Raw genomic sequence first — 13,519 nt, forward strand, 5'->3', positions numbered from 1 at the left:
AGGGAATATGGGTGCTGTGCACCTTCTTCCTCCTCTTATGCTGAGCACCAGAGCAGCAACCATCCTACCCTATGAAATGTTTAAACGTGTTTTTTTTCCCTCCCACTGGCTTTTGGCCAGCAGCCGCTTCGCATCTGCGTGTTACGAGTGGCGGCCGATGTGCAAAGTCATGTGCAAACCCTGCCTGGCGTCACTCGGCATCACCCGCTCCAGGAAGGTGAAGAAGGGCAGCCTCTGCCCTTCCAGAAACTCAGCCACTGCTTAAAACGCCTTCAAAGCCAGGGAGCAGCTTTTCTCAGCAGCTCCACTTCCCTGCTGCTTCCCAGCAAGTATCTCCAGATAGTACTTGCTTCCCAGCAAAGCATCTTGTCCCTTCCCGCGATGGAGCAGCCCTGGGAGCATTTTATCCACTTACAGGGAGATGCTGGCGTTTCTGAGGAGGTATTTGGCTATTTTTTTTAGCACACAAGCAGAGATGCTGTGAGCAAAGTCCTGTCCCTGCACAGTCACCCCAGGTAGACCCTATTTATAAACTCGTGCTCAGCAGCGGTTCAGCAGCTGAAGGCACGGAGATGTTAAATGCTCCAGTGCTGGGATTTAGCAGGTGGGAAGGGGTCTGGGGGTTACTTGCTAAATCCATTCATAGGAGAAAAACTAGTCACGCTGCTAGAGTTCACCCAGGGAAGCACTGAGGTGCGTTTGTGCCACAAGCAGCGTGTTCCTAACCTCAACCCCGCTGGTGAGCAGGTGGGTGTAGGCAGCTCTGCATAGACACAGGGGAGCCGACCACTCCAGCTCTTCCCATCCACCTGCAAAGCGCATGCTGGAGATACGTGAAGGGGAACCCAGATTCTGACATGGCACCCAGTTTCCCCCACTGCCCTGTAAGATGAGCTCACCGGCGTGCAGAGCCCCCACAACATCCCCAGCCGCCTCCACCAAACCACGCCGGCCGCAAGATTCAGATCACACTTGAAATGGGGCTGAAAACACATCAGCAAACTCATATCTGGTGTTCCAGAGTGCAATGGTACATGCACAAACTCAGCAGCCACGTAAGTACACAGGGATGTGGCTGGATGCAAACACACAGGCACAAATGCAGAGAATACACCCTAAAAGGGTGCTTGATGCAGTCCTGTATCCAAATCCTTCTGTGCCCTGCATTTCTTGCTCACATCTGCATCCCAGCGTTCACAAATGCTCTGAAAAACTCTGCCAGGAGTACTTCATGGCACCTAATCGTCACGTTGAGCATCCTGCTTCCCACAGCTTGGCTGTGCGTCCATGAGGTCTGGGAATATCCCACAGCCTCTGGATGGAGTTTCACAGAGTCTGTGTTGCCACAGGAGACCTTGACACAGCCCCACAAGGACGAAGACCATGAAAACTCAGAGAACAGTCTCAAATCATTCTCAAGGCTGTTAAGATCCCATTTTAATTCACAGAAATCTGCTGAACTCAACAGAATCTCTCCTTATTCAACCAGAGCCGAGGCTCTAGCTGCCAGTGTTCAACTTCCTATTTGCAGGCTGGAAAAAGAGACAAACAAGCAGAGCAGGAGCACATCCCTGGCTCAGAGTCAACAATAAAGACATCCACAGGAGGGTAAACATTACAATACATAACAATACCATGTCACCCAAGTACAAAAGCCTTCTTCAGCTCGCTGATTTAATTAAAGCAGTTTATTATCTCATGGTGGCAGGATGAAAAACCCCAGGATGGAAGGAACCCAAATCCTACGATGCTAGGAATGAGGCATTTGCAGCCAGCAGGGCTGCAGCAGAAGCATCCCATGACTGTAACCCAGCAAAGAAGGATTTGCTGGTAACGCTTTCCCTATCTCTCATCCATGATCCAAATCGCTTTCCACAGAGTCCCCAGTTCAAACTCTTCTGCGACAGGCAGCTTATGGGGAACAGAAGGGCCTCAAAGCTTTTTTGAAGCAAGAAAGTCACAAAGGTTTTTTAAAAGTTTTTTCACAAAAGTTTTTTTAAAGCATCTAAGTCCACAATTATTCCTGTAGCCTCAGGACCGTGTAGTTCCTACAGTATTGGCACTTTCACAGTCCTTATTTGCCCCCCCCAGCCCCAGGGACTCAAGAGATGAGCTCCTGAGACATAATCATCAGTGAAATCGAGGGCACAATCAAGCAAATCTCCCTTTTTCTCCATCCTGATGGACACACACCTGTTTTACAACCCTTCCCCTGAGAGAACATCTTGAAGCATCAATGCCTTGGCCACCAGCCACAAACAAATATGAGCTAAAAAAACACAACAAAAACTGCCTGCTAAGCCAAATTAATTTTTAAAGCAGCTATGAATAGTAGAATGTCTTTTCCCTTCATGTGCCCTGTACTTGCTTCCTTATTGTTTTTCCAAATGGGAAAGTCCCAGGGTTTATATGCTTGGCTGAACTGATGTGACTTTCAGTGCTGGAACACAGCCCTGGAAAATAGTCCACAGCAGGATACAGTTTAAACACCAGTAGGTGATGCTGTCCACACAGCAGCATCTGCCACATTTTGCTTTACCATGAAGTATTTTTACATTTTTAATCTACATTTGCTAGCTTTTGAGACTATTGCTCGATCCTCACCACCATAAAAAAACAGACCAATGCATCTGCCAGCAAGAATGGGCTGAGAAGAAGAGGTGGGGGCAGCAGAAAGGTTAGGAGCTCACCCAGCAGGGCACTGCATCCCAGCCCCTGGGCAAGGAGGGCAGAGCAGGTCCATCAAAAACACCCCAGAGCAGCTGAAACAGGTCAACAAAGCAGCCAGGCTCAGGACCTGAGCTTAAATGTGTTTTCCAAGCGGTGGAGGTGGTTCCCCAGCAACATTTCTCCCACCTGTTTCTCATCCTCATCTATCTTCTCGCAGGCTGAGCCCACGTTGCATCTTCACTGGGCCAGAGCTGCCCCGGGGAGGCAGGAGATCTGCAGAGCCTGGCGCTGCCCTCAGCGCCCCGGCAGTGTCAGAAAGCATGAATGTTATCCTTTTTAATTTTTTCTCAGTTCCTGAGGCACCCTGGGGGGAAGAATCTCTGCAAGCAGCTGGACCAGGTTGGAAACCTTGGTGTTTAGCAGCACATGTAGTGAGAGGGACACGAGCCATATGGAAATAACATCACGTGTGATCTCTGGCGCTTTATTTGGGGCCAAGGCGGTGAAGGCAAAAGCTGCAAAGTGAAGCAGCGTGATACAGCTGCTCCCTTCCTCCTGGCTGCCACAGGGGCTGGCAGAGCTCCGTAAAATGCTGGAGAAGGCGTTTGCAGTATCTGAAACGGCTCAGTGCATCCCTTTTGCTGGTGAGCTTCATTCAAAACCACATTTGAACAACATTTTATAGCAATTATTTGCAGACTGTGATTTTTTTAGAAAGATCATGGATGTACACGCATGCACATGCAAACACACATGGATTTGCCCACATGTGTGTGTCGCTTTGCCTGTGTATCCGTTACGGTGCACGCAATAGAAAGCTCAGCATCCATCAACAGGCTGCCCAGGGAGGGGGTTGAGTCACCTTCCCTGGAGGGGTTTAAGGCACGGGTGGACGAGGTGCTGAGGGAAATGGGTTAGTGTTTGATAGGAATGGCTGGACTCGATGATCCCGTGGGTCTTTTCCAACCTGGCGACTCTATGATTCTATGATATATGCACACTCATCTGCCCAAATATGTGTCTTCACGGAGCCATTTGTGCACTCAGGCTGCCCTGAAGGCTGCTTGGTCCTATGGGAGCGTGGGACCTGTCAGAGCAGGGATCCCCGACCACAAGAGGCGATGGAGTAACTGAGGAGTGATGCCACCGCACCGAGCTGGAGCTGAGAACATGCAGTGTCCCTGGGCAGAAGTGCTTTATTCCACCAAATAAATCATAGAATCATAGAATCACCAGGTTGGAAGAGACCCACTGGATCATCGAGTCCAACCATTCCCATCAAACACTAAACCATGTCCCTCAGCACCTCGTCCACCCGTGCCTTAAACCCCTCCAGGGAAGGGGACTCAACCCCCTCCCTCGGCAGCCTCTGCCAGGGACCAATGACCCTTTCTGGGAAAAACTTTTCCTAATGTCCAGCCTGAACCTCCCCTGGTGGAGCTTGAGGCCATTCCCTCTCGTCCTGTCCCCTGTCCCTTGGGAGAAGAGCCCAGCTCCCTCCTCTCCACAACCTCCTTTCAGGTAGTTGGAGAGAGCAATGAGGTCTCCCCTCAGCCTCCTCTTCTCCAGGATAAACACCCCCAGCCCTGCTCATGGAAACCTGGCCCTGGAGCAAGTATGTGCGGCACCCAGAGTGGGCAGTGCCAGCCCCCACGTTTGCTCCCCAGAGCTCAGATCTTCTCTGCTGCCTCCAAATTCGCAGCCTCTGCCCTGGGAAAATTCGGCCGTGGTTTATTGGAAGAAGCAGCAGCTGCCCATGCCCACAGGCAGTCACAGGGATCTTTGGCTCCTCTTTCTCCATGTGGTTTTGTGGGTTGGCTTTTTTTATCCTCCCAAGGCTTTAAAGGTTTTGTTATACTACCACTGAGTTTTGCCAGCAATCACGGAGGATGCGCTGGACGCAAGTGTGGTTTTATTGACCGAGTTTTTTCTTTGGGAAGCATCTCAGACTTTTAGAGATGGAACTAGACTGCAAGCAGGATACTTCAGCCTCAGCTGTGAAGTCTAAGCGCTACCGCTGAGGCTGAGACTCAGCTTGGGCCACCCATTTCCATGCATGGTGCAAAAAGAATGGACACATCCCCAAACTCCTTCTAAAAAAAGCTCAAAGAGATTTTAGTTCTAAATTTTTCTTAGTTCTTTTTTTTTGTCAGCCAGTTTAAATATTTTTAAATGGAGAATCAGTTTTACATTAAATTCAAGTTGTGCAAGACAAAATATTCTTTTTTATTTTTCAGTTGGGAGCTGTAGTTAAAAACAAAATCATTATTTTGTTTCTATCTGCTTCTAGACTGTTTTGCTGCTCTCACCGAGTCTTTTATGTCAGATAATTTAAATACTTCCCGGACACCCTTCAGCTCATTTCTTTCCTCTGACATGCACTAAGACCAGGTATACAAGCAGACTGCTGTGATTTCAAACTGTCTTGTCTTGTAAGACAAGGCTACGCTTAATGAAACGGGGAATAAAAGATAAAGGGAATTTTAAACTGTCTTCCTCCAGTTAGGTGGACGACAGCTGTAGAATCATAGAATCGCCACGTTGGAAAAGACCCACAGGATCCTAGAGTCCAATAGGGATGGAGAAGAGTCGATGTATTTTGCAGTGAACAATGATCCTTGGACTCTCTGTGGCTGTATTAGAAGAGACATAAGGTGCTGTGTAGACACAGTTGCTTGTAAAAGGCTTTTTAATGACAGAGGCTGCCTTGTGCTAATGGCAATACCTTGACACCTAAGTGTTCCTGATGATGCCAGCTCCTCCTTGACCGTCCACTCACACTCTTCTGCGCTGACGCAGGCCAGTTCATTTTGGCTTCCAAAACGCACAATATGTAGAAAGAAGACAACTTAAACCCACACTCTGTTTGTATTTTTTATTCAGAACATTGGCATCTCTGTGCTGCACTCGGATGCTTCCCTCCCATCGAAGGTCCCTAGAGATGCACACACCACACGACCCTGGCTCTGCCCTCCCAGAGCATCCCACAGGCACTCAGCTCGGACCTCCAAGACACCGCACGTTGTAGCAAGGGTAAGATGCTTTCTAACATCCCTTCTGGAACCAGATACTGCCCCCTCCGCTCCCCCTGTAAATGAATTCAAACATCAGCTGAGTTACGGATAAAAGTCTAATATTATGACAGCACCTCGAAAGAAGTTTTTAAAAACAGCATCTCTAACCTGAATCCCCCTGTACTTTTACAACAATGGTGTCTTGCTGATATTAAGTTGGTGTTGGGAACTGGGGTCCTTAAAAGTGCTCAGAAAATGGCAAGCAATACAAACAGGGCTGACCACTGGCAATTAATACATTAAAAACTTAAATTCTGCTTTCATTCTTGCCATGAAGTCTTCAATTCTCTTCAATAAGACAAATACCATGAAGCTTTACTCTTCACAATCCTTCCCCTTCCTTTCCTGTTCAGATGCTGCAACTTTTAAAGTGACTGTAAACGCTCCTTGAGCCATTTAATGCAAGCAGCTTTCTTTAGTATCCTCTGCAAGTCATCCCAATATAACATAAAAACTAATTGGAAGCCCACAACAAAAAACAAAACAAAACAAAACATATTGTCGCAGTGTTTTCTTCTTTACATTTTATTTTATGACAATATTGTGTTAGCAATGAAAACAGACCATTGTGCGTCATTCACGTCAGTAACACAACGAAGGTGGTTCCAGTTGTAAAAATAAATAATAAATAACAAAACAGCTAAAATCTCCCTGTAAACATAGCCAGGACCCATCGAGGCTCAGAGGTAGAACCGGGATGGGAAAGTGGAAAAGGATTCAGAATAATGTTCTCACACTGATCCTCTCCTCGGTCCCTTGCTCTGCTGAAACAGCCACAAAAAGCCTGAGTGATCCTGTGCTCTGGCTCATGCTGTGCCAGAAGAAGATGGTTCCCTTGGCAATGAGTGAGTACCAGCTGGATAAAGGCCTCTAGGTTAGGTCTTAGGGATGGCTGGAGGTACCTGTGGCAGCCACAGGCTTTAACAGTAGAAAACGGCGCTGGTGGTAGGTTGCTTTGTTCCCCAAGAGCCAGAAAACAGGACACTGGTGGGCTCCCCAACACCCATCCACGTGGCTGCAGACACCGTTGCTAACAAGTGGGATCTACAGCTCCCCGGGGTGGCTGGTGGACCCGGCTCAGTGGTCTGAGCTGATGAAACGTCCTGCTGCCTCCCAAGACGCTGAATTAATGGCACACATCACTGTTTCCTCAGTTTCTGACAAAGTGCTGTGGCTGAAGGCTGATTTCACTGGCCAAGGGAACACCACGCCCAATTCTACACCAGCAGGAAGCCCCAGGTTTTCTCTCCCACACGTGAAAAATAAGTTTTCAAAAGGATCACTCACCAGCGTGCCTGTATTACATCGCTATTTGTTGTCTAGGACAAGCTGCAGGTCCACTTGCCAAGAGGCTGCTCACATCTTTAAGGGGAGAAAGGAAACAGCACGGATGGCAGAGCAGCCTTTTTCTGCCACCAGCGGTCCTACAAGCTCCCAGGACATCTATCACCTTAGACCCTTCTAGCAGCCTTGCTGGACCACAGCATCTCTCTGCTGCTAATTCACATACCTTGCTCCACGGTCACGTTACACATCTGTCTCTCAAGTAATCATACAGAAAAGGTGAGGCATGCTGAGTGCTACAATATCTAAAATAATTTAATTTACAGGCTCCTTGGAGCAAGAGACGTGTTTGCTTTGAGCAGTGCTCTTCTCATAAATATATGTATTATAGTAATGATCAAATAAATAACAGTGATAAAGTTATGCATGGGACCTAAGATTGTGTCATAAAGGTCATGTAGCGTAAGCAACAGATAAAAACATCACTGCTAGGGTTACGGTTTACTGGAAGAAGGTGTAAAGCTTTGAAGCAGAGCATGCATAGGAAACAGCAGAGTAAGGATCTCGCGGGATCAGAAGAAGGCATGTGCAGGGTTCCTCTGGCTGAAGATGCCATGTAGTCTTTGGACTTTTTGGTCTCTGGTCATTTCCTCAGAGAACAAGCCCTGCCAGCAGGGTCTGGGGAACTCCAGGCACCTGGTGCTGCAGGTGAGAGGCAGGGTCCTGAGAGCAGGCAGGAGCTCTCTGGTTACGGATGCTCAGGGGAATCCAGACTTTTTTTGCTCAGCTCTCAACTCAAACCCAACTTCTTTCTGTCCCTGCAGTGGTGCAGGTCTGGTCGTGATGCCAGGGGAGGCATCGGGCATGCTCTGGCACACAAGCCATTCCCACCTGCTCCGCTCCTCGGGGCAGGGAGGACTTCTCTTCCCAGCAACTCTGTGAGATGTGGAAGCGCTTGAGGTCCCGAGGATCTCCCTAAACCACCAGGACTTCAGCCGAAACCCTGCCACGCAGACCTCAGTGCTCACAAACCGTCTCTCAGCCTCCGTCTGGTCCCCTGGCTCATCCCCCTGCGGTGGATTCGGGCTCGGGTCAGGTATGCGACCGCTTGCTGATGCTGCGGCTGGTGGCCTGCTTGGTCATGTCCTGGTAGGAGGCAGATTTCAGGAACCGAGGGTAGGAGTCCTTCTCCATCAAGGTGCGGGTCTTGGCTTGGGCTTCGTTGAAGCAATTGGAAGTGGCACCCGAGAGGTTCTTCCGAGTGATCTCCCTGGTTTCATGGTCGATATTGACCTGCAAGGAAGCAGCGTCCACAAAGATTAACTTAGCGTTAACTCCCCTCCCATGGAAGGAGGAAAACAGTTTTCTTCATCTTCAGATGAGGGTGAAGATGTTCGCAAGCCTTTATGTGGACAGACCACGTGAGGTTGAAATGAAAGCTCTCATGAACAAGAGCACATCTTCCCACTTTAATAAAACCCACTAGGATATTTTGCTCCTTTCTCTCCCTGTCTGATGCCACAGGACAGAGGCAGAAAACGCTCTCACCTCCCTGGGTGCCTCGCTTTGGACAAACTCCTCATAGATCCTGTTGGCCTTGGAGGCCAGCTTGTTTTTCGACCTGGTCTTTTTGAAGTCCTCGCATGCCAGCCAGAAGTCGAGGTTCTCCTCGCTGAACTCTGTCTTCAGGAAGGTGTGGAAGGCCGTCACCCCACCTGGGGAGGAGATAGAAGAGCAGTTAGCAGGGCAGAGGAGGGGGAGGAAGAGGAGGTCAGCTGGCCAGCGTTGCTCTGGGAGCTCAGACCGTGACATCTGCAGATTTCCTTTCCCTCAGGACAAATTCCACCTTCCAAGAGGCTGGAAATTGGCCTCTAGACTCCAATAAAATCCTTTCCCACAGACATGTAATCCTCTGGTTTTATTTATGTGACCTTTCTGTAATAAGGCTTCGGAGTATTTTCTTTACAGCTTTGCAAAGAGCTAATTCTGCCTAAAATTAAATCCACCAAGGTATGAGACCGCCTGCAGGAGCCGAGCAGCAATGGCTTTATTTTTATAAATCTAGGGGGAAGGAGGAGGATGGCAGAGTAATTGCAGCAAGGATTTCAGAGCCAGGCTTGGAGGATGCATTCAGTTACAAATCTGGAGATATTTGTTAGCAATCACAGCACGTGAGGACGGCTGGAAAAAAAATACACCTAACCCCAAACTAATGCTAGGGAAGGACTTTCCCTTGCTGTGGAATAGCTTTTAAGGTAGATAACCACTTTTACATTAAAATTTGGCACTTTTGCCATTGTGTATCTGCTGTAAAGTCCAGTTTAAGGGAGGGATTATGTGTGGGACTCAAACAGCGGTCCCCTAGCTGGGTCTGGAGCTACTGTCTGATGGAGGAGAAGGTGACAGCACCTGACAGGAACCCTGTACATGACTACATAGAGCAAATATTGGAGAGGAAAATCGCTACGTGGAACTCAGTAAAGCAGCTGAATTCCTACTCCCCGAGGAAAAGCCATCCCTAGAGCCACAGGACCGACAGAGAGACAGACAGAGGGCAGCAAAGCAGTTTTCCAAGCAACAAAAAAGCCTGTGGGGAGGTTGCTGTGTTCCTGTGCAGGGGAGGACTCTGAGAGCAGACATGCTGCCTTCTCAGAGTATGGAGAAAGGGATGGTCAGGGCATGGCACGACTTTCTCCCTGATAGACTGCAGTGCGTAGGTTGCCCATGATGATGCTCTTGTCCTGAGGAAGTCAAGACAGCGCTTGTGGCCCCCAAAAATCACCCAGACAGAAGAAAAGGGCACAGCTCTGTAAGCCAGGCATTGAGCTACATGCAACAGCTCTGTCAGGGCAGGAAAGAAGCCTCTTCCTAATTATTAAGCCATCTCCTTTGTGGAGCAGACAAGATTTCCTGGTACACTGGCTGCAGGTGTACAGTCACCCTCCTGTTCACGGGAAAACACGCTTCTCGTACACGCTCTCACCAATTGAAGAAAACAAGATCCTACTCACTTTTACTCTTCAGGAGCTGGTCAAAGGATTCCCTCCATTCGAGCGCCTCTTGTGAGGAGTCTCTGGAAAAGACAAAAGGGCGTAAGGCTCACTGTCCCAACAACAACACTTCTCCTGCCCTGCAGCGAGGCACTTCAGTCAAGCAGCTCCACTAATGGGAAACAGAGCAAGAAAGGAGGCAGTGGCACTTGGTAGGAAACCAAAGGGAGACCCCAGTATCCATTACCTGTGGACTCTCTTTCCTTTCTGCCTCTCTTTTACCTTCCCTGATGCCTCACCAGACCTCAGCTCCATCGTGCAGCTTTGGCCAAGCAGCGCGGCTTCTCTAGAGGATGCTCAGAGGAGCCCTTTTCCCCTTGGTACAAGCCCAGCAGAGCTTCCTCTGCTAGAAGAAGTCTTGCCTTCAGCAGCAATATTTAGTATTTCATTTTAAATGCTGCCTGCATTCCCTAGGGGTCCCAGACACTGGTTGGAGACATCAGGAATCACGGGAGCCCTCTGAATTTCTTGCCTACTGCTAAAGGCCCTGCTCTTGTGCCTAATGCCAGAGCATCGGTTCCCCAGGCTGATTTTTATAACTGGTGGAGCTGGGAAATGATTCGCCTTCCCTGCCTGCTGGGGTGGGACCATGGGAAGGGTGAGCTGTGCTCTGTCCTCCCTGCGGCGCAGATGGGCAGGAGCATCTCTAGGACAGCCTGGTCCACAGGGACCTGTCCCAGGCTGAACCTGGGCACCGCTTGCCTTACCTCTGCCTGGAACCCAGCTGCAGCTTGCTAGAGGTCCTCATTCTGTGCCCCAGCTCTGGTTTATGAAGCAGGATCCCTAAGCGAGTCTTCAGATCCTTGGCTCTGGAGGGAAGGAAAGGGAGAATTATGATTGCAGGACCGCTGCCTCCTACCCCCAGCCTCGCAGGGGCTGCACCCCATGGACCCAACACAGCTCACAGCCCTCGCTCCTCGGCTTCAGCTGCTTCTTTGTCTTCTGATGTACAAAATAAATGCTCCAGAATGCTTTTTCTGCTCCCTGGCAACCACGCTCAGCGGTGCATTAAGCTCAGGGGACCATCTCCTCCCGCTCGCTTCCCAGGTAGCGCTGGATGCATTTATAAAGCACAACAAGCTTTTTCCTCTGAGGCAGGTAGCAGAGCAGCTGCGGAGTGCCCAGCTGGAGCCCCCACCAACCCCCAGCTCCCTGGAGCTAACCTGGCTCCTTTCCCATCCCTCTCTCCCGGCAGCGCTACGCTGCTCTTAAAACACTGGAAAAACGCAGCAACTGCTTTCTGCTCGGCAAAGCAGGAGCATCTCCTTGCTGTAAGGCTGTGGCAGCAGGGCTGATGCTCCCCGATTATTTGTTTTATGGGTGCCCCTGAGTCACCAGGAGCTACCACCGTGCCACAGAGGTGGCTTCATTCCCCGGTGGCACCATCCACCTACCCCATGCCTTCGAGCCCCGGGGCAGTACGATGCTCCTGTGCCAGAGCCCCCTCTGCCAGAGCCTGGGATGCCGCTGCCCGTCACCGTGGTGGCACGGAGGCACCTCCCTGCTGGGATGTCTCTGCAGCAATACGGCTGGAGCTGCTGCTAAATCAGCTGCTCTCCCTGGGGTCCTCCCAAGGCAGCACACAGCCCCGCTGCTATTCGTGTGCTGCAGTTCATTCCGGCATCATCCCAAGGCGCTCATACAAAAATAAGTGTTTAAATGTCAAGCCGGCAGCATGGGGCTTTGTAGCCGTGTTTGGCAGGAGGAGTAACATGTCGCTTAAGATTTCAGCTGTGTTGACCAAATAGTCCTGTTGGTGTCAACCTGAAGCAAGTTCTGCAGAGACGGAGCCAGGTAAACAATCCTGGTGTGTTTGTCCACCTGGACACGCGCAGGGCAGCCCTATCCAACCTGCTCTCCCTCTGCTTGTTTTACCTCTGTGCTCCCCTCCCAGGGAACAGAACGGACGCAGACAGAACAAACCCCTCATACCGTCCTTCGTGGTGAGTTTCCTTGTGACCTGCACCCCAATTTCTAGAGAAACATCCCAGCTGCAGTAGCAGAGGCTGGCCCAGCCGCTCCGAAGTTAGATGCATCTTTTCCAGCTAACCCTCTGCATCCCAGATCTGAAGCGTGGCGAAGCTTCTTACCTTTCCAGGCAAGTGATGGGGAACGTGGCTAACCCCCGGCACATGCTGAGAGCTGGGCACCCAGGCATCCAGCAACTCATCGGGTCCTTACAGCGGCAGCAAGGATGCGCAACAGGCAGCTGCAGCACCACCTGCGCTCGCAGTCGTGTGCCGTCAGCTGGAAAAGCGGCGAGGAGCTCTGCTTTATATCGAGTAGGAGGTGGGAAAGCTGGGAGGGGGACCCAGCTCTGCTCCAGCCTCCAGCCAACCAAAAGCTGCTCCAGCAGCGCCGGGTGAAGATAACTGTTTAGGTAGGTTTCTTTTGTGCTGTTAAGGGAGGGGGGAGTGGGAGGCCGAGGCTTGTCCTTGAGCATCACAGTCATAACTGCTTCCTCGATAACAGGAAAAAACAGGCTTGTTCCCACCGATGTGCAGAGCCCGCTGAGTAATCCCTGGCGGGTGGGTGCGCAGATGGGGAGAGCAAGAGGGACAGGACAGACGCCGTATTCGTCAGCTCCATCCTGCTGCCCAAGGACTCCCAAGCCTCCCAGCACTACAAGGGCTGGTGGGGCAGCATCACCACCACAGGCTTTCTCCGAGGTGGTTTAAGGAGGGGATGCCAGTCCCCTCCAGCAGGTCGTTTACAGCATCCCAGGGATGGATGCAAATCCCCGGTGAAGGGTTTATGTGCTCCTGAGGGCAGTGCAAAGCACCTCCCTTGCACTACAGGTAGAGGAGAAAGGTGTAACATCTCCGCATCCCCCCAAGTTACACTGCCAGGCCACAGATACAACAATTAAGGATCGATGTCTGACCCCGTGTGCTGGCAGAAGTTGCATTTCTGCATCACAAATTCTCTGCTGGGTCTGTGGTGGGGTAAGAGAATGGTTGCACATGAAACAAAGTCTGAACAAAGCCTGGGGATGTGTTTGATAAAAGTGGATCTTAATGAGAACTGAAGGTGGAAGAAGAGATTAAAAAGCAGGAAAACTGGAAATGGAGGGGAAGGAATGAACCAGAAAAACAGAAGGCTGAAGAGAAAGAATTAAACTAGTGTCAGGCATTGCGCAGGAGTGAACCCTGCAACAAGGAGAGAGGTCCCTGACAGCCAACAGGTCCCCCATACCAAGGTCAGGCTGACAGAAGGTCCAAAGAGCTGCTCTCCTAGCAATTCCCCCATTGGTGGTGCTGGGAGGGAGCTCACCACCACGAGAGCAATCCTAACATATTATCCCCATTCAAAAGCAAGAGCTGCCATCTCCACTCCTCACCCTGTTCCTTCCTCCCCGTTCAGTCCCTGCTGTTACCAGCTCCACAGCCTGTGCAGGCATCTTTCCAGAGCTCAGGTTGTCTCCTACCCTTGCTGCCTGCA

At 50.4% G+C, this 13,519-nt stretch overlaps 1 protein-coding gene across 2 annotated transcripts; it reads right to left on the bottom strand.

Annotated features, from left to right (window-relative positions):
• Nucleotides 1-7,250: 7,250 nt before the first annotated feature.
• RGS16 (regulator of G protein signaling 16) lies at nucleotides 7,251-12,545 on the bottom strand. 2 transcript variants are annotated; one of them, XM_069862691.1, is made up of 5 exons: nucleotides 12,169-12,545; nucleotides 10,786-10,887; nucleotides 10,040-10,101; nucleotides 8,577-8,743; nucleotides 7,251-8,321 (listed from the first exon to the last, which is right to left on the bottom strand). In XM_069862691.1, exons 1-5 carry the CDS (start codon nucleotides 12,528-12,530, stop codon nucleotides 8,121-8,123), a joined length of 894 nt encoding a protein of 297 aa, XP_069718792.1. In that variant the 5' UTR covers nucleotides 12,531-12,545; the 3' UTR covers nucleotides 7,251-8,120. The 2 variants fall into 2 exon arrangements, with proteins under 2 accessions (XP_069718792.1, XP_069718793.1); XM_069862692.1 differs by lacking the exon at nucleotides 12,169-12,545 and adding an exon at nucleotides 11,473-11,798.
• Between the last annotated feature and the right edge of the window lie 974 nt (nucleotides 12,546-13,519).

The sequence above is a fragment of the Phaenicophaeus curvirostris genome, chromosome 8 (genome assembly GCF_032191515.1).
Source record: "Phaenicophaeus curvirostris isolate KB17595 chromosome 8, BPBGC_Pcur_1.0, whole genome shotgun sequence".
Lineage (NCBI taxonomy): Eukaryota > Metazoa > Chordata > Aves > Cuculiformes > Cuculidae > Phaenicophaeus > Phaenicophaeus curvirostris.

Excerpts from the sequence above, each read along its gene's own strand:
- RGS16 (XM_069862691.1), bottom strand. The coding sequence starts at position 12,530 with ATGACTGTGATGCTCAAGGACAAGCCTCGGCCTCCCACTCCCCCCTCC. Across the intron at positions 10,888-12,168 it reads CCCATCACTTGCCTGGAAAG|AGCCAAGGATCTGAAGACTC; the intron begins GTAAGAAGCTTC and ends CCTTCCCTCCAG. Across the intron at positions 10,102-10,785 it reads CAGCTGGGTTCCAGGCAGAG|AGACTCCTCACAAGAGGCGC; the intron begins GTAAGGCAAGCG and ends TGTCTTTTCCAG.